The sequence below is a fragment of the Lichenostomus cassidix genome, chromosome 1, assembly GCF_008360975.1.
Source record: "Lichenostomus cassidix isolate B80296 chromosome 1, HeHo_3.0, whole genome shotgun sequence".
In the NCBI taxonomy this organism is placed as follows: domain Eukaryota; kingdom Metazoa; phylum Chordata; class Aves; order Passeriformes; family Meliphagidae; genus Lichenostomus; species Lichenostomus cassidix.
Window position 1 is genome coordinate 17,501,785 of NC_139479.1, and position 18,711 is coordinate 17,520,495.

An 18,711-nucleotide genomic window follows, 5' to 3' on the forward strand; every position below is an offset into this window, starting at 1 on the left:
GAGGAAATATTTAAGTTAAATGATCACATACACAACAGTAAGAAAAGGCTTGGCAAATACGAAGAATTAGTGCTAACAGTTTCCACCACTCTTAGAAAGTGCATTTTTTTAAAACTGTATTTCTTGCTGCAGTAGAACATTAAGTAAAATGAAAGCATTTTCTCTTCTGATCTCTGAAGGCAGTTAGCCAAATGGTGCCCGCTCTTATGCCCTCCTTACATCTTTCCTTCTTTCTTCTACATATAGGAATTATAGATGGAAAATGCAGTTTCAGGTCCACCTAAGCTTATGAAAACACTGTTACTGGCCACAGGAATTGAAGAATTATGTCCAAACTCATCACCTTTGTCATTATAGCATTTGCGGTTCAGGATCATTGTCTTGTGACACAACTCTGAAGGGCCTTGGTGAGGTAGCTTCAAGTTCTCTGTACATGGATGAACACTTGTTTATGCTTTAGCTTGTGACTCTTCACAGTCAGCTGAAAGACCACTAGCTCAAGTGATGGGTGAAAATTACTTGTGGTCAACTATAGTCAAAAATACACACTAGGTCTGAAAGCTGCAGTTCTAGCATGCTTCAGTGAACAGTTCCTCAGCGAAGAGATACCTCCTTTGCAAGGATTATGTTTCTACCCTTTCAGTGGCTTAAGAGTAAGAATTCAGTACACAGTCTGTTGCAGTATGAGAAAACAGAGATAAAGTGCATTAGGCAATAAAGGCAATAAAAAAGTTAGGGAGCTAAAGGGACGAGAATTACCCTAAGCTGTTCAAAATTCAAGCATAAGGAGATGAGAACATTAGCACAAGCTAACATGAGTCAGCCTTGATAAAAGTTGGGCTGGAAATGCAACTCAGACTCCACTCTCTACAAGGTTCTGTTACTGTTTAGGTAGCCTGTCAGATGACCTGAAGATCCATTGAGGTGCAGAGCAGCTGTTGAAGCAGCTTACGTAAGCATTAATACACTTTGCTGTGACATGGGCTGCCAGCTGTCCTAGGTAGTTCTTCTGCCCCTACCCATTCTGCTCTCTGTTCTAACAAGCACAGCTTTCAGCAGTCTCACCAGTCTGCCTCACCAGTAGTTTTTTCTCCTCATTTTATAGGACACCTGGAACTTTGCATATGTGTTACACAGTATGCTCTGTCAATCTACAGAGCTCCAAATACTGCTAACAGGAGTCCCTAATATCTGAGATACATTAGCTCTTGAAATGAATCTGTGAATTGAAACATAAGCCACAATGCCTACCTTACATCCATACAGAATGATACAAAGCTTTTACAAAGTACAGAAATTAATGTTATTAAGCACTATGACTTTATACCTGTCACCTGTAACTGCTTGTTAGAAGACTTTTGCTTCTGTTGTCACCCAGTAGTTTCTGAGACCAATTCCTGACCTCAATGTAATTCCTATACTGTCTCATTTACTATAGAATGTACACCCCCCTTTATCTTCACTGGCTGCTTTTGTGATTAGTGTACAGCTGTAGTACAGCAGCTCCCAGGGCATGAGTAATACACTTCTATGGGATTATGTTTTAACTTTATTAAACCTGCATCCAAGATGGAGGCTTGACAACCATGATGTTACATGGAAAGGGGACAGATGGGGTAACACAGATGGATGCCTGGGCACAAGAAGGATCACAATGGTTCTCATCCTTCATTTTTCCCTTTTAGCAATCTTATTTGAGTGGTATCTACAGTACTCCAGTCATAGTATTTTCAGCTCCGGTTTTGTTTCAACCTTAATTTCTGCTAAAATGAATGTTAAAGGAAGCTTTAAGTAGTAAGGTAGTAGTTTTACAACAACTTCATGTCAGTAGCTTAGTAGCCCCTAACACAAGCAATCTTCATTTCTAAAGCTTTTTGCTCACTCATCCTAAGATTAAGAGGGATTTAGCTAAGATTTTCTTCAAAGATCTTTTCATTCATTGACAAGAAATTAAACATAATAAGTAGCAGTTCAACCTATATGTAGCTGCTCAGGGACTGAAGTTTAAAACAGTTTTGTTGGTGTAGATGCAGGACTGCAAGAATAAATCAGATTTAAGAATGCACAAAAAGTAAGAAGATACCACTTTTAAGCCGGAGTAGCAGATCTGGACAATTAAGTTGTCCTGGACAGGTTCAAGCAAGAATACAATACATTCAGAAAAGTACTAAGAGCAAAAAGGGTTTGCTTTTGCAAGCTTTACTTCCAAATAATTACACCTGGTACTGATTGATCAGATACTTTAAGATAAAATGCTTGCTGGTAATGTACTCTCAAGAAAGGCTTTTCTATTGGAACAAAAAAGTTGCTGTACAGAGAGCAGTTGTTTAATGAATAACAGGGCCTGTCCTGCAGCCTCAGACTTCCTTTCTCACGTATGTGCCTGTTAGCAGTCAGACTACAGATTGAAGCAATAGTGCACTAGCAATTTTGCTATTGCAAGAACACTGGTTACTCTGAGAGCCAATACTGAGTAATTTTTAATGTAAGTATTCTACCACTTAAACTGCACATGAAAGCCTCAAATACACCTGTGGTTTTGTCTGCATGACTGCAAAAAAGACTGTCCATTAAATACAGGATTTGCTCATGTTCATCATTATGAAATGAATTCAGTAATATAAAAGACATTATCTTAAATGTACAAGTCCATATCCTAAAATAGCAATTTAAATAAGGATCAAGTTCAGCTCAAACACTGCCTATAGTTATATACCTGTATTAGGGATGAAAGCTGTCAAACTCTACTGTAAGTCAAGAGCTTCCTGAGTTCTCTACTTATTGCCAATCCTTAATATCACAGTGCAGATATTACTGGTAAACACATTCATAGCTCAGGTTAACAGGAACAAGAAGTTTGGAACTTTTAAGGCTGTATACTAAACATTTTTCTAATAAACTGTCATAATGTGGATCCTTTCAAGTGCTATTAAAGCTGACTGAATAAAATATTTATTTTTCAAAACATGGTTATACTTCAGTTACTCAGATTTTTTACCTTATTGATCAGAAACATGCTAGAATAGACTTAAGGCAAAGACACACATTAACTTTAAAAATTATCAGTATTTTGCATCAAACTGATGGAAAAATTAGTGCAGCATTAGAATGAAAAAAATGGACATTAAATATGTAGGAAATTTATTTCCTACTTAAAAACCTACACAAATTACAGCAACATTAGGCCATTAGAAGACCTGGAGGTAATTTATATTAACTTATAATAACCGCATTAGAGATGAAGTACCACTCACAGCAAAAGGAATGTAGTGAGACTGAAGTTTAATATCTAGCATTGTTAAGAAACTGACATCTAACAAAACAAAAGTGGAATGCCGATTTCATAAAAATATACACATATAAAAGTATCTTTGTGCCTGAATTCCAGAACAGCTTCTCCAAAGTAGTGCTTCTAGAACTTTCAAGTTTTAATTATATTCAAAATATTTATCATTTGAATAAAGTTGGCAAATTACATTCTTATATAATTTTTTTACTTGACATCTTCCTAAACAGAAAGCATCACTAATTCAGTAACGGGTCAATCATGAACAGAGATTTTCCTTTCTCTCCCCCATGAAAGCAGCAGAATATTATGATTTTAATATTAGAGTGAAACCCATTTGTTATTTATCTACTACACCTTCCCCATTTTTTTATAGAGCAAGCTAATTTGGCAAAAAGAAATTGAAGTCAACAACAAGATGAGCTGGGTTTCGGTTTCCGATGGAGGTTTACTGTATCTGTTTGAATGAAGTGATCTGATCTATCTTCAGAGGCTAGAACTCTTCTAACAGCTTCTTCAAAGGCTGCTGCAACATTAGTGGCATCTTTTGCACTGGTTTCAAAATAGGGATGGTTGCCATTATTCCTGCACCAGTCTTGGGCTTCTTCTGTAGATACTTGCCTTTCATCAATATCAACTTTGTTACCCAGTATCACAAATGGAAAACTTTCAGGCTCCTTGACATCTGCATAATAAATGAATTCTTTCTTCCAGTTGCTTAAGTTTTGGAAACTCTGAGAGTCATCCACGCTGAAGGTTAGCAGGCAACAGTCAGAACCTCTATAGAAAGGAGTCCGCAAGCTCCTAAACCGTTCCTGACCTGCTGTGTCCCAGATCTGCATTGTAACAAAATGTCCATCGACTTCCAACTCTTTATTTAAGAATTCCACACCTATTGTATGAAACAGCTGTGCATCAAACTTGTTGGTGACATATCTGTTCATAAGGGAACTCTTCCCAACTCCACCATCTCCTAGCAGTATTACTTTAAGGAGTGATGATTTTGCTGCCATTCTTACGGGAGAAGATCCTCCTGGTTTCCTAGACCTGTAAAGATAGAAATCATTAAAAATGAAAATAGTTCTGAGCAGTAAATTTCGCACACATAAATATCTAGAATGTGTTTTGCAGTCCACCAACATCAAGTTTCATGTACAAAAACAGGACTACACTAAACAGGTGAGCTGTAGATACTTCAGTAATGAGTACCCAGTATGAACACCCAGTCAAGAATACCACATTTAAGATGTGTCTCTTCCACACACTGCAGTCTGCATCTAAGCAGTATGCTTCATAAATTACTGGTCTGTCACTTAAAACTCTTTAAACCCCCCCAAACCCTTCAAAACACTCCCTGCTTTGTGCTGAAAGGGTATTGAATCACATTCAACAAGTGCAATGATTCATTTATGTTCACTGGAAAAGGTTCATGGCAAAAAGTGGAGGGAGAGAATTTTATGGAGCGTGTGCCTTGAACTAGTCACTTCAGTGCTGCATTACCAAACTTATTTTTTAAACCTATGCACTAGGAACACAGTTATCTGTAGAACAAATGCAAGTGCTGTAATTTTATTTAGACAAGCATTCAATAGTTTATAGTCTTCTCCCTGCAGAACATCACTGCTGACTGGAATACTATTAAAACTATCACAAAAGCAAATCTGCTGTTGCTACTTCAATGATACTCAAGATACCAGACACTGAGGCCAAGCCTACACTGACGGTTCAGTTAGGAGGTGTCAGCTTCCCATAGTAAAACTGTCAAAAAGTCTGGCAGTGCTAGTTAATAGTCTGGCTGCCAGCATGAGAATGGCAAATTAGTGACACTAAACAAGGCTTTTTAACTGTCAGACTTAAAAGGAAATTTAAAAAAAAACCTTTAGTATTAAAGTAGTTTGCTCATTCATGCTTTGTACCCAACCTTTGCCCTCACAGCCATACTGTCATCTAATACTGTAAAATCGTGTTTTAATTGCTTGGGGGTGAAGTTTCATTATAACAAGCGCAAACTGAGTTCCTTAACCTGCCTGATAGTAAAAGAGCTCACAGGCTTCAGCCTAAACAGGCTCCTCTGAAAATAGCATCTATTTAAAATGGAAATGGGTCAGAAGTTGCCTAGTCCCTCTTTTTCTTTGAAGGAAGGAATGTGGTCTTGCTAGTTGTAATTAGCATTACTGGCATATACATCAGCCACAGTGTGGCTGTAGAATTAGTACCTGATACAAGCTGGCATGAGAGTCATATGACTCTGTGCTGCCTTACAGTCAAGGCCTAGAGTAGGAGCAAGAAATTTCAGGAATTTTTTTATCAGTGACTTTACATCTTTGAATATTTATTTCCTAGACACAATCTACAGTAAGACATAATCTACAGTAAGTTGAAGCCTCAACACAAAAAAATGTCAAAATACAAGGAACTGACTGCTTTCATTAAAAATTCATTCAGAGGAAGTAATTTAATTCATTCATACTGTGTAATTAACAACATTTACAAAGCCTTAATTTTGTACAGGTTTTTATGATACTGTTAAAACTGCTTAGAAGCTAGAAGCAGATTGTTCATTTACCTTTCAGAGACTATTGGGATAACGGCTATGGCTCGGGTTATGAACTCATACATTTTAACGCATGTGAAAAACCTTTATTAGTCACTGGACTACTTGCATATCATTTACAGGTTTATGCTTAACTCTTGAAAATGGTCCAGTGTATTCATTTATGTTCCCAGTTTCTACACCATTGGATAAGAGCTGCTGCTTAATAAATAATGCTTTTGTGGGAACAGAGGGTACTGAATGTTCTCCTGTTCTTCCACTCCAGTGTAGGGAACAAGTTACAATTTATTTTTCCAGTCCTGCAGAAATCAGAAGTTCCCTAACAGACACAATGTGAATAAATAACTGGCTTAAGTAGCTCTGATTGGTACTATGCACTCGTTTCTTTAGCTTCTGCATTTTCATCAACGGCAATTATTATCATGAAATTGTCCACAAAGCCACATTTTAAACAAGCTACATGCAATGAAAGTGTTAACAGTATCTAGTACTTTGTGCATCCAGAACCTGCAAAGTTAATTTGCACAATTTCAACTATGTGGGCTATTCCAGTGAGGTCTACAAGACTGATAACCATAAAATTAGTTTTACTGCACAGACAATTACAGACCAACCACAAACCATTAAAAGTGTCTTTTCAACTAGAACAAAACCGGTCCTTTCACACAAAAGCTACAGAAAGAGTCTTCCCGTGATGCTGCAGGCAACGTTGCTTTTCAGGACATTCGGTTTCCACAGAAGAAGCTGTCATGCTTGGCTAGAATTAAATTTTTGTACAGTTTTTAATCCAAAACAATGGAGTATATGTTCAATCATTTAAACAGATCCTGACAAACTGCATCTGAAGCAGCAAAGAAACATGTTTAAAAGCACTAAGAAGTATTTTTGTTTGAAAGCAGCAAAGACTTTATACATTTACAGTTTTATTCCTATATAAGGGATTCATTTGCAGCCCCACTGACAATGTGGTTTAGAGTATCTGCTGAACCAGAGTAGTATTTTTCAGAACAGTGGGCTGCTGCATCTTTTTTCTGCTTACGCATCTTTAAATAAGTTAAGATTTTTAAAGAGCTCAATTTTTATAATTGATTTCTCTAATGTCATGAAGCCTTAACACACCAACAAATAAAACTGATAAACACTTAAGACACCACAAGAATTAATGTTTTTTCTCCTATTATACAACTTATCTGTATAATATGCTTTTTGACAATGTTTTTGGAAGGGATGGTTAACATCCAATATGTTTCTGAAGGTTTATTACCTTAAATGTTCAGTTTAAATCATCATTAATTTTCTAAAAAACCCCCAAAAACTTAATTCCTAATGTGCATCTGAGTGTTTTACCCAACATCAGGAACTGCAAGACAGTATAGAATTATAGGTAACTATTTGTTCCAGTTATTTCTTAGTGAGCTACACAATTAGTTTAATGCAAAAGTAATCTCAGCCTAGTAGACAAAGAGTCTGTAACAAGAATAATTTTCCTACATGTTCCTAAATCATTTCAATATTCAAAGGAAGTCAGAGCAAATAAATAAAAAGCAGCCCCACTCTGGGTCATTTTGCTAACCATTTCTGAATTGCTTCCACCAACTTAAAAGGATTCCAGTACTCAAATCACTGACTTCAATATTCCCCTATTAAAAGCAGGGAACATTTTCTACTAAAAATAATTTGCAACATGATCATATACCATAAAACAAAGAAGTAAATTAATTGTTGCCTTTCAAGATGTCCCTTTTAAAGAGTGAAATGAACTGTAAGTCAGATATTTCCATTATCAGTCCAAATATTTGCTGTCATGACAAAAGACAAAAAGCTAAGCAACCTCAGAAAAATCAGTTTGCATTACAAAATCTTTGATGCCCAGTCCTGCAAAGCTTAGTGAAATAGCACTACCTTGTCCAGTCTGTCTGTCTAGACTGTCTTCCTTCCATATGTCAGCTTAATATCTGTCTTTGTTTTAAGTGCAAGTATCTCTTTTGCTTAGGTACTGAGGCAGCACTCAAAGAAAAGCAAGATTCTTGGTCTAGAAAACCATAGCAGCAACATGTAAAGTAAGTCTAAGAATTTCTCCCTTTTCACTCTGAAAATAATTTCATAGATTAAGGATGGCATGCTCACACCAGAGTACAGAAGACTGAAGACAAATGCTGAACTCAAGTTCTGTCTATGGAAAAACTTAGCCAACACAGTAACTGCATTGTATCTATAATGTCAGCAAGCTGCAATGCCATGTAAACTATCAAGCAAACCAAGTCAATTGGACCTATTTATAATTTAATTTTTACCACACTGATACCAGCCACTGGAGCACACCATTAAAAACACAAACAAAAAACCACATAGAGCAACTGAAATCTCCCCTCCACTCCCCTTGATTTAATAAGGCACCAAAACCTGGATCTATTGTAATACCACCACTGAACTGCCTCAGCATTTTTGAAAAAACAGATATAAGGGACACTTCTAATTTCCAGACCATTGCTTCTCTGTTTGTATTTACTTCCTAACGTGGAAACAGGCGAGGAAATTTGCTTCAGTTATCACTGTCATTCAGTGCTCACTGATGAACCACCTGCTATATGAAACCAAGACTAAACCTAAAGGTTTTCTTGAGGATATGTGATACACTGAAGCTGTTAAAGGTAAGACAGATTCAAGTTTGTTCCAACTGATCACGTTTACTTACAACCTAATGCGCTATCAGCCAAGACTTACTGAAAAAAGGGGCCATCTTTAAGAAAAAACACTAAAATTACAGACAAGCAGAATTAGCACTTCTACAGCCAGCATAACACTGACCATGTTTCATAACTTCCTATCCTCAAATTTACACACATACAGCACATTTATTTCAGTTTTGAAGCTTATTCACCATTTCATTTGCTAAGTCACCTTATTTTGTTAAGCCACTGGTATCAGATTAAAAGTTTTAAAAGGCACACCACTGCAAGTATTTTGAAAATTTGTTTTGAAAAAAACACTTGCCTTTCAATAGAAATGTAAACTCCCTCCCTCATTAGTAGTTTTTTTTAATACAAACAAAGCTTTTGACAATAATTGCCAGGCTAGTATAGAAAACGTAGTTTGTTAGTTACAGTAGCCCATCAAAGAATGATATTAATGGCTTCTTTGTGAACTATTTGAAAAGAAGCTCCGAGAACTACCAGAGTTGCAGCAGAAAGGGCAGAATCCAAAACTACATAGTTTTCAACACTTACTGTTTGTGGAGTTTTTACACATCTCAGCCCTCAATCACTACAGTGGTTAAACTTGTTGCCTATAGCAGATCTGCAAGTTTCCAAAAATCTGAAAAGAAAGGATAGAAGCAAGTTTTCTCACTTTTCTCCCCTTAGCCAATCCTTGTTCTTATATTTAGGAGTAGTTGTTTACACCCTGGTCAATTAAGTGGCACAAGAATGTTTTTTTAGTGCATAAGAGGCCACAAGCCTGTTTGACCTTGGAAGACTTTTCTCTCATTTCAAAGGAAGACATCCAGATATGAAGTCAAGATGCTACAGGCTTTGTACTTTCGAATGTGTTACAAACATAGACATTAGTCAGCCTCCAAACAGACCCTCCCCTCCGTGGGGCACTGACGTAAGAGCTGTGGATCAGGAACACCCCTTTACTGACAGCCACTTGTCAGCTGCCTGGAAGCCCTTCAGTCACACAGCTCGACATACCAAGGTCCTAATCTCCTTGCAAGTCTTCCTTCCTGTATCTGATTTCACCATTGCACTATGAATATAACCTGTCAGCAAATTATTAAACATCTACCCAAAAGAAAACATGGACTATCTGAAAATTGCCTCTAGTTGTAAGCAGCCTAGACATGCTTGATCTAACACCAGAATATCACTAGAAATGAGAAATTGTGATTTCTCATTTGAACCCAACCCAAAATGAACTGTCATTCAGCTGTTGCCACTTATTCAGATATTAAACAAAGTTGTATTTGGGGGTTTCTTTATAAGGTTGTTTTTAACTCCTGTGAAGTTCGGGATTCTAGTTCAAACAGTTGCCTGGCATGACTCAGGACTATGAAAGACCCAGCAGCTAAGGGGAGGAATCCTGAAGTTCATATAACCTTTGAATCATTGAATCATTCCGGTACCTACTGCCAGAATCACTTCATTTATTCTAACTTCCAGCTAGACAAAAAGTTAATCAGCAAAATTTGTCAGGAGAAATACCTACATTTATATCTCTGCCAGTTTTATCTCGCAGAGGCCTAACCTTCACTTCCAACCCCATTCCCCAAGTTCAAGTAGAATGAGCTAACTTATTTATTCAGATTTAATCAGAGTTGTCATTTCTCAGCAGCTCACAGTTAAGCATCTTCCAACTTAAATATTCTATTACTTTCAGCCAACTTAAAAACACCCTTCAGTGCTGCTGCTCTTGGTCCAACATTGCTAACAATGCCTGAGCTATTTGACATTCTCCTTGCAACCTACTTCTCACTGCTTCCACTCTTTCAATAACTTATCTGGCAATTATTTCTGCTGAAACATGCTCATCTTTCTCCCTTGCATTAGTTTCCCTTTTCCTTCAGGGAATCTCAGGAATAGCAGCCTCTATTGGCCAGGCTACCTTGCACATTCATATTCTCCCCAGTGTAACTGTGACGAAAGCCCATCCCTAAGGCATTAAGTGGGTTACACTGTACCAGGCCAACACACTGTCTGCTCTGCAGAGAATGAAAACAAAAACAAAACACCGAGGAGAATGAACACTAATAAAAAAAAACAAAACAAAAACCCTAAGGACGTCTTACAACTCTTTTTGCTGGGAAGTTTTTATTCATTGTGAAACGTTTATGTAAAATTCCAATCCTAAGGAGCTGGAAGAACTGTTTCCCATTATTTATTACCAAACTGACAAAAAATAAAACAAAGCTTGAAATCTAAGTATCTTATCTGACCCTCTGCAATTCTTTTTTTCCACATATTTTCAGTTTAAGGACACTGATGGTGTTTGAGCACTCAAAAGCAAAACAAGGACTGCTAGAGCTTTTTGGGTTTTTTAATACATTTTTTAAAACTTTATGGAAAAGGCGTTACTAAAATTAAGACAGCTCCATACAACCTGAATGAAGACAGAAAAAAGTAACAGTTCATTATAAATTTGATGTTGGTATGAAACACAGATATAGCTGTACCATCCTTTGGCTAGGTTTCTCCGAAAATAAAAGTGCTAAGAAAAAAAGTTTTGGATTTATTTTGGGTATGTCTCCTCTCCCTCCAGTCTGCTATTACAGCTTGTTACCTTCTAAGCTACTAAAAAGTAATGGAAAAACACTTACCAAAAAAAAACAAACCAGAGCAAACAAAAACAAAAAAAACCCCAAACCACCAAAAAAACCCAGTCCCACTCAGCCACCCTTGCTCTAAAAAAAGCAAGCACCGACAACTTCAGTGTTGCACAACACTTTAAAGGTAAAGACAAATAAAACCCACATGCTTATTTAGTATAGCTGTAAATTATTGTGGACAAGAAGGAAAACAACATGTAGGATGGGAAACTGTATGACAGCTATCCGCAGACAAGCATTTTAATTCCTGAACAAAACCAAGACGTTCCCTACCTGACTGTCCCACCCAAGTTAATAAAACTTAAATGCTCTCTATGTATCTAGTTACATGTAACCTTGCTATAAAGGCCACTAATGGAGGCTTTTAAAACTAGTTTTCTTGCACTGTTCTCTTATCGACTCAATTGTTTTGCACAAGTTTTATGTAACACGAAATGACTTACACCGAGAGCAGCCCATTAAGCACCCAGCCAGAAGTGATTCCCAACCCGGGCCCATCCCTATCCCTGCCCTCCGCAGCCAGCACCACACCTGAGCCCGCAGAGCCACCTGCAGCCGCTGGGAACTCCCCGGCCCTGCGGAGGGGCTGAGCCGAGTCCCTGCTGCAAAAAAGAAGAACTGAAACCCAAGGGCGCCCTGAGCAGGCGGCCCCTGTTCAGCACAGAATCCATTAGGTTGGAAAAGACCTCTGGGATCATCGAGGCCAACCCAGGGCCTAACGCTAGCCTGTCAAGCAGCCCACGGCCCTGAGCGCCACGTTCAGGCTCTCCTCAAACACCTCCAGGGACCGTGACTCCAGCACCTCCCTGGGCAGCCCGCTCCAAGCACTCAGCAACGAGAAAAAGGAGATTAAAGGAGCTTTAATAGTGCTTCTTTTCCCAGTTTGAGGACACAGGTAGGAAGCCGAGTTTCACCCTGACAGACCCTCAGTTTCTCAGGGGTCGCTGCGGGGTCGGCGGCCGGCCGAGCGCCGGCTGGAGCGCTTCCCAGAGGAGCCGCCGCCTGCCCCCGAGTCACGGGATCCCGGATCACGCCACATTCCCCGCCACCCGCACCGGCTCTGGCAGTGCCCGGGGCCCTCTCCCAGCGCGGGCCCGGCCGGGCTGCCCCTCCGCTCCCCGCAGGCTGCGCCAGGGAGCACCGGGAGCGCGCCCGGCATCTCGGACAGCGGCGGGGGAGCGAGCGGGGAACGCGGCAACGGGGGAAAGGAAAATAACGCAACCTGACTCGGCTCCAGACCGCGGGAAGGGGACTGCCGCCGCTGCCGGGCGCGCTGGGGAGGCCGATCCCTGCCCGCGGGAAGGCGCTGCGAGCGCTCCTGCCGCCGGTCCCGGTGCCGGGCTGCGCCACCGCCGGCGGGCGCTGCGGAAGGAACGAACATGGCGGACGGGCTGGGGGCGGGGCCGGCACACCACGTGAGCAGAGACGAGCGCCAGGCCCCGCCCACCGGCACAGGCCACGCCCCGAGCGGGAGTGGGGGAGCGTTTGTTCAGCCGGGAGCAGCGGGAAAGGGCGGGAACGGGAGTGTGGGGACAGCGGGGACAGCGGGGACAGCGGGGACAGCGGGGACAGCGGGGACAGCGGGGACGGGGGGTACGAGACCAGGGGGAACAGCGGGAATGGGAACAACGGGAATAGCGGGAACGGGAACAGCGGGAATGGGAACAATGGGAACAGCGGGAATGGGAACAATGGGAACAGGGGGAACAGCGGGAATAGGAACAATGGGGACAGCGGGAACACTGGGAACAGCGGACAACGGGAACAATGGGAACAGGGGCAACAGCGGGAATGAGAACAATGGGAACAGCAGGAATGGGAACAGGGGGAACTGGAACAGGGGGAACAGCGGGAACGGGCACAGAAACGGGGAATGGGAACAGCGGACAACGGGAACAATGGGAACAACGGGAATAGGAACAATGACAGTGGGCAACGGGAACAGGGGGAACAGCGGGATTGGGAACAATGGGAACAGCGGGAATGGAAACTTGGGAACAGCGGGAATGGGAACAATGGGGACAGTGGGTAACGGGAAGGGCTGTGCCCACAGCCGGGGCAGGCACAGAAAGGCCCATCGAAGGCCATTCCTCATCGATCACTGTCTGAGAGCATCCCACCGGAAAGGATAACACTGTCACTTGCTCTAGAACGCTCTGCATTATTAAGCTCTGAAACGCCTTTATGAAGTATTTGCGGGTCAGAGTTATTTATTAAAGGCAGTAGTCTCACTGTGCTCCACACTAAGGGCCCCAGCAATCTAAACTCATAATTGTAAGGCAGCTTCACTTTACAAGTAGAAACTTTTAAAACTGTGCTTGTGTCAAGGAAGGAATTCATGGAAATACAAAGCATGCTATTTAAAAGAAGTAACCAGACACTATTTTTTCTGTAGTAATTCAGAATAACACCAACTTGACTGTTTAAACAAGATCACAGGGAAAAAAGCTAAAGGCAACAGTGATAAGAGTCTTTTCTGTGCTCTTAACAACCTCCTCACGAGGGCAAAATACAATTAAAACAAAAAAAAACCAATTTAAAGAGGTTCCCACATCATCAAGAGAAATAGGTGATGACAGGCATAAGTACACCCATTTGCTCAAGCAGTCATCACATGTTTCTGATCACAAGGCAGATGCAATCAGACTGGAATTGCCACTTGTCTTCTTTTGGATCAGACAAACAACACGGCCCAAGGAATGGAAAACAAGATGCCAGTATTGCCAAAAGGAGATGTCTCCTACTGACAGGAACAGAATTATTAAAAGGCAGTCCATGCTAGAGGCAAATCTGATGATACAGACCCCTTTTTATGTAACAAAGCTGGACTTTGAAAATTTTTAAGTACTTCTTTCCTGGAATATGCTTTCATCCAGTTCTAGAAGAAAATACAAGTGCTGGAGAGGTAGGAAAGTGGACTTTAAATTACAGTAATTCTAACATATATAAGTTCTGATCAGTTATGGTATTATTTAATGGTTTAAAAAGAAGAAAAAGCTGCATTTAGAAGTGAAGGAAATAATTACTCTATTTTGCACTTAATACCTTTTGGAGAGTAGCTACCATGTCTTTTGTTTTGAAACAACACTGTAGTTTGTTTTGAAACACATTGGATACATGTGAGGAAATTTAGAATTACAAAATAGTTTGGCTTGGAAGGGACCTTTAAAGGTTAACAAGTCAAATCACCCTGCAATGACCAGGGGCATCTTCAACAAGATTAGATTTCTCACAGCTCTGCCACTATCTCTCTGGGCATATTCCTAGCCTGAATATAGTCAGTCTGTCCAATCTGGACCTACGCTCCTTTCTCATCCTACTGGAACAGGCCCTGATAAAAAGTCTGTCCCCATCTCTCATATAAGTCCCCTTTTAGGTCCTGGAAAGCTTCAATGAGGTCTTCATGGAGTCTTCTCCAGGATCAACCACCTCAGCTCTCTCAGCCTTTCCCCATAGATGAGTTGCTCCAGCCCTCTGATCATCTTGGTGGCCTCCTCTGGATCTGCTCCAACAGGTCCATGTCCTCCCTGTGCTGGAGATCCCAGAGCTGGAAGCAACACTGCTGGTGGAGTCTCATGAGAGCAAAGTAGAGGAGCAGAACCACCTTCCCCGACCTGCTGACCAAGCTGCTTTTGATTCTTTCTGGGCAAAGTTCACACAGCCAGCTCATGTCCAGCCTATCATCCACCAAGTCCTTTTCCTTGGAGCTGCTCTCAATCCATTAAACTCCCAGCCTGTATTGACACCAGGGTAGCCCTGACCAAGGTGCAGTACCTTGCACTTGGCCTCATTGATCTTCATGAGGCTGATATGGACCCACATCTTCAGCTTGTCCAGGTGCCTCAACTTTTTCAAGTTCTAGTTAGAAACAAAATTCTTGAACATCTCAGGTGAGATGTATTTTTATTTCTTTTACATGGGAACGTATAAGAAAATAGAAAAGAACCATGGTGTAACCATGGCTGCTATGCCTATGATTTTATAGGCATAATGGAGCATCATAGGGTTACTCTCATGGTTAACACACACAAGTCAGTGCTTGAGGATCAGGAACTGAAGGCCCTTTTCCCTGTGTCCACTCTGTTACATAGTACGTATGTAACAAACCCAATAGCTGCTATAGGACAGTCAAAAACTGTAGAACACGTAATGCCACTGATAGGGCTGGTCACACAAAGTACACCTGCCAGTCCTGAGGTCAGACAGAAGAACATGCCCAGGTAGGATGTGGTTTGAAACACCTGCACCAAAATCACTCCTGTCTAAATTCTGCAGGCAGAGCAGTCAATGGTGGCTGCCGTGGGGCTGCGGCCTGACCATCCCAGTGTGGGGGAGCAGGGTTGGGGCAGTGCTGGTGGGGACAGCTGCTTCAGATTCCCACTGCCAGCAAGAGCTCCATTTTGGCTCAGACACTGTATGAGCCTGGTGGTCCTGTTCCTGCACCCCACCTTGTGCTGCTACCTCCATTCAACAGCACCTCCCCAGACTCGCCTGGTTCTCACTGGAGTTTTGGCAGATTATTGTCACCAGGCCTGCCTTGCTCTTGTTTGGGTGCTGCCAGACAGTGACCCTTTTAACTGAAGCCACTGTCCCTGCATGCTTTGTCACCCACCATCCACCCCTGGCTCACCTTCCCGTGTGCAGCAACCCACCCTTGCTGCTCCCTAACGCGCACCATCATCTGAAAGCTGACTCTGCACCCTAAAGATTTTGTTCACAGAGGTGTATTCATGAAGTGGTACTGTTAAGTCACATCAGAGTGAACAGCACAAAAAACATCCAATGGCAAATAAAGGGCAACTTTTTTTGTGTGAGTAGGGGGAAGTTCTGGATCAGCAAAGCTCTCTTGTAATAAGAGGTTGTGAATAATACTTTTTACCATCTGTAGTTGGCAAGGAGACTATGTCCCATCCTGGCAAGTGATGGCATGGCCTCAGTAAAACATGACTTTGTCACCTCTTGGCTGAATTACAGCAGTACAAAATAAGGGGATATGAAGTCATCTGCCTTTATGCCCCTGTTAATACCAGAACGCAGCAAGCCAGCTCCCAAGCAATCCAAGAAATTATCAAAGTGCTCTTGTTTCTTTCCTTATCTTCCAGCTAGTCAGTGAATTGGGCCATTAGACCCTGAAGATTCCCTGAAGGACTGTAATTCAACATATTTGCTCCTTAACCACAGCCTGTTACCAGGTAACTTTCCTTCTTGGCACAAAAAAAGAGCTATTTTTTTTTGTTTAAAGAGTTGCAGTTCTTTGCTTTAGTAGCAAATGTACATAGCACAGCAGACGGAAAAGAACACACTTTAGATGAAAAATAAACAGCATAAATTTCCTTTTGGTTCTGAAAGGAAGAAAGAGTTATAAATAACAAATGACAGCTGAGTACCTCCCTAAGAAGTGCACAGTAAGAGCGTTATGAGGGAGATAGAAAAGGCACCCGACAGAACAGAAAGAAGTGGATCTGGCAGTGGATCACCAGGAACCAGAAGGAGTTTTGTTACTGGTGTTAGGCAGCAACATTGACTAAAATTAATAGAGCACTTTAGATTTGGAATAGTATCTTTGTTTTTACATTGAAAGTTGTGTGAAATTCGTTGTTAATTTAGCTCTTGTCTTTTTAAGATATGTATCACAAGTTCTGCAGCTACAGGCTGCTTGATCTTTGAGAGCAATTTACATTTCTTGTTGCTGCTGTTAAATAACAAGATTCAAGACGTGGTTGAGTTTACAGCATCTCTGGAAAACCCCATGAAGACAAATACAGACTTTAGCCTTGTTCAGCATACATTTGTCCTATGTTTGTGTGGATCACCTGTAATGTCACGCTCCTTGTAGGAGTATCAGCATGGATATGCTAATCATACCCAAATTGTCTCTGCTTAAAAAAGTTAAGAGATCTTTTTCTTACCTGGAATGAACTGAAGAAAAGGATACTTCAACAAAATAAAAGAATTTCACTTTTCAAAGCTTTTCTTTTGTTTCTGAACTCTATGCTCCCTGTACTCCAGTGACCTACATCCTCCTGCTGTTTTACACACTATGTAGTTGCAATTTGGCTTTTTAAAGACATTTTGAGACAAAGTATATAATCTTAGCCAGTCAAATATTTTAAGCCTGCACAGTTACACAATCTGGGTAGGGACATTATAACCTATTGACAAACTGTGACCTGGAGCAGTATTTTGCTTAGTGAAACTATGACCACACCTATTTAAATAAGAGCAATTATTTATTTGAATGACCATCTCTCATACTTTGCACTTTATGGCTGTAGACTATTCTCATGACATCTGCTTTCTACTAAATATTTCAAGTAATGAGCATCAGATACAGATAAAAATTGGCCAAATGGGTAAAGAACTAGGTGCTAGGTGAAAATAACCAAAAGTGTAAGATGATCGAGAAGATATCACAATAATTGATGATTTTGTATTCAGTTTCACTGTCAAATGTGAAGCTGTGGGCTGCATGCTTATGTTAAAATGTGAAGTTGTGGCAGCATCTTTTTTAGCATGAACCAACCGTAAAGTGAAGCTGAACCTAGATGAGCTTTTTCACCAGCCCTGGAACTAAAAAGCCTCATTTCCTAGAGATTTGTGCTCTCAGCATACTTAATACAGCCCAGTTCACTCTCCCTACCTCGCAGTATCTTCTGGTTTTTTTCTGACAGTATTTCCAGATCTCATCCTTGTCCCAGACAATCACCTGGGCAAGCAGCAACATATTTTGTGCCTCGTTTTTAGGTAATATTAAAAACTATGTGTATTTTGAACCAGCAGCTAACAGCTTAGACTAGGTAACTCCTGAAAAAAAGGTTAAAGGCTACATCTCTTTTAATAGAATATAAATTCTTGTCATGATTACTGGATTTCACAAAATTTACCAAATATTTTCTCCTTTTTTAATGTCTAGTTTTAACTGGATTTGCTACGGAGCCAGCTCTTGGGTTCTTCAACTGTCATTGGGAAGGAAAGCAATGGAGGAATGCCTACTCACAATATATTACCATGGAAAACTACTTTAAAATGCTCAGTTTACAACTGCAAGGGTACAAGGACTTGCCCTGACTGTTGTTTTTGGTTTGAAAGAGAAGTTAAGGGATTGTTTTAAAAGCATTTTTAAAAGTTTATAGAGTTTTTAAAAGATTATAATAGATTATAATCTATTTGATGACTATTTGTAATTACTAACTTTATGGTTTATATACCACAAGCTGCAACTGCACTTGTTAGTAACTGGATTTTATTATTTCCATGTCTTAGAAGATGGGAAAGGCTACAACCAAATGACCCTCTTGCTGCTGCTGGCTCAGGTCACTCAGATTGCAGTGGTGCAGGCTTGCTTAGCTGCTATTTACAGTTTCTTAGCTGTTCAGTAAATATGGATCTGTAGATATAGCTCAGCACCACATTTAGTAATGGGCACTTCAAAAGAAAATGATGTTGCATATTACATCACAAATGCAGTCATTGTTACAAATACAAGTTTTACCTTTGAAATATATTCTGTCAGAAACACCCTCCATGCCTTGTAACATTTCCCTTTGC

At 40.6% G+C, this 18,711-nt stretch overlaps 1 protein-coding gene and 1 long non-coding RNA gene across 4 annotated transcripts; one reads left to right on the forward strand and one right to left on the reverse strand.

The window, feature by feature from the left end:
• Window positions 1-3,265: 3,265 nt before the first annotated feature.
• Window positions 3,266-12,524, reverse strand: RAB9A (RAB9A, member RAS oncogene family). Of its 2 annotated transcripts, XM_085051961.1 has the most exons (3): window positions 12,386-12,524; window positions 9,068-9,155; window positions 3,266-4,333 (listed from the first exon to the last, which is right to left on the reverse strand). In XM_085051961.1, exon 3 carries the CDS (start codon window positions 4,297-4,299, stop codon window positions 3,694-3,696), a length of 606 nt encoding a protein of 201 aa, XP_084908087.1. In that variant the 5' UTR covers window positions 4,300-4,333; window positions 9,068-9,155; window positions 12,386-12,524; the 3' UTR covers window positions 3,266-3,693. The 2 variants fall into 2 exon arrangements, with proteins under 2 accessions (XP_084908087.1, XP_084908076.1); XM_085051950.1 differs by lacking the exon at window positions 9,068-9,155 and having other exon boundaries at window positions 12,386-12,517.
• On the forward strand, window positions 12,445-17,098 carry LOC146444285 (uncharacterized). 2 transcript variants are annotated; one of them, XR_014849971.1, is made up of 3 exons: window positions 12,445-12,578; window positions 16,266-16,355; window positions 16,787-17,098. It is a non-coding gene; the product is annotated as an uncharacterized LOC146444285 (long non-coding RNA). The 2 variants fall into 2 exon arrangements; XR_014849972.1 differs by lacking the exon at window positions 12,445-12,578 and adding an exon at window positions 14,426-15,000.
• The last annotated feature ends 1,613 nt before the right edge of the window (window positions 17,099-18,711 follow it).

Bases quoted from the DNA above. Each gene is read 5' to 3' on its own strand.
- RAB9A (XM_085051961.1), bottom strand. From the start codon at position 4,299: ATGGCAGCAAAATCATCACTCCTTAAAGTAATACTGCTAGGAGATGGT.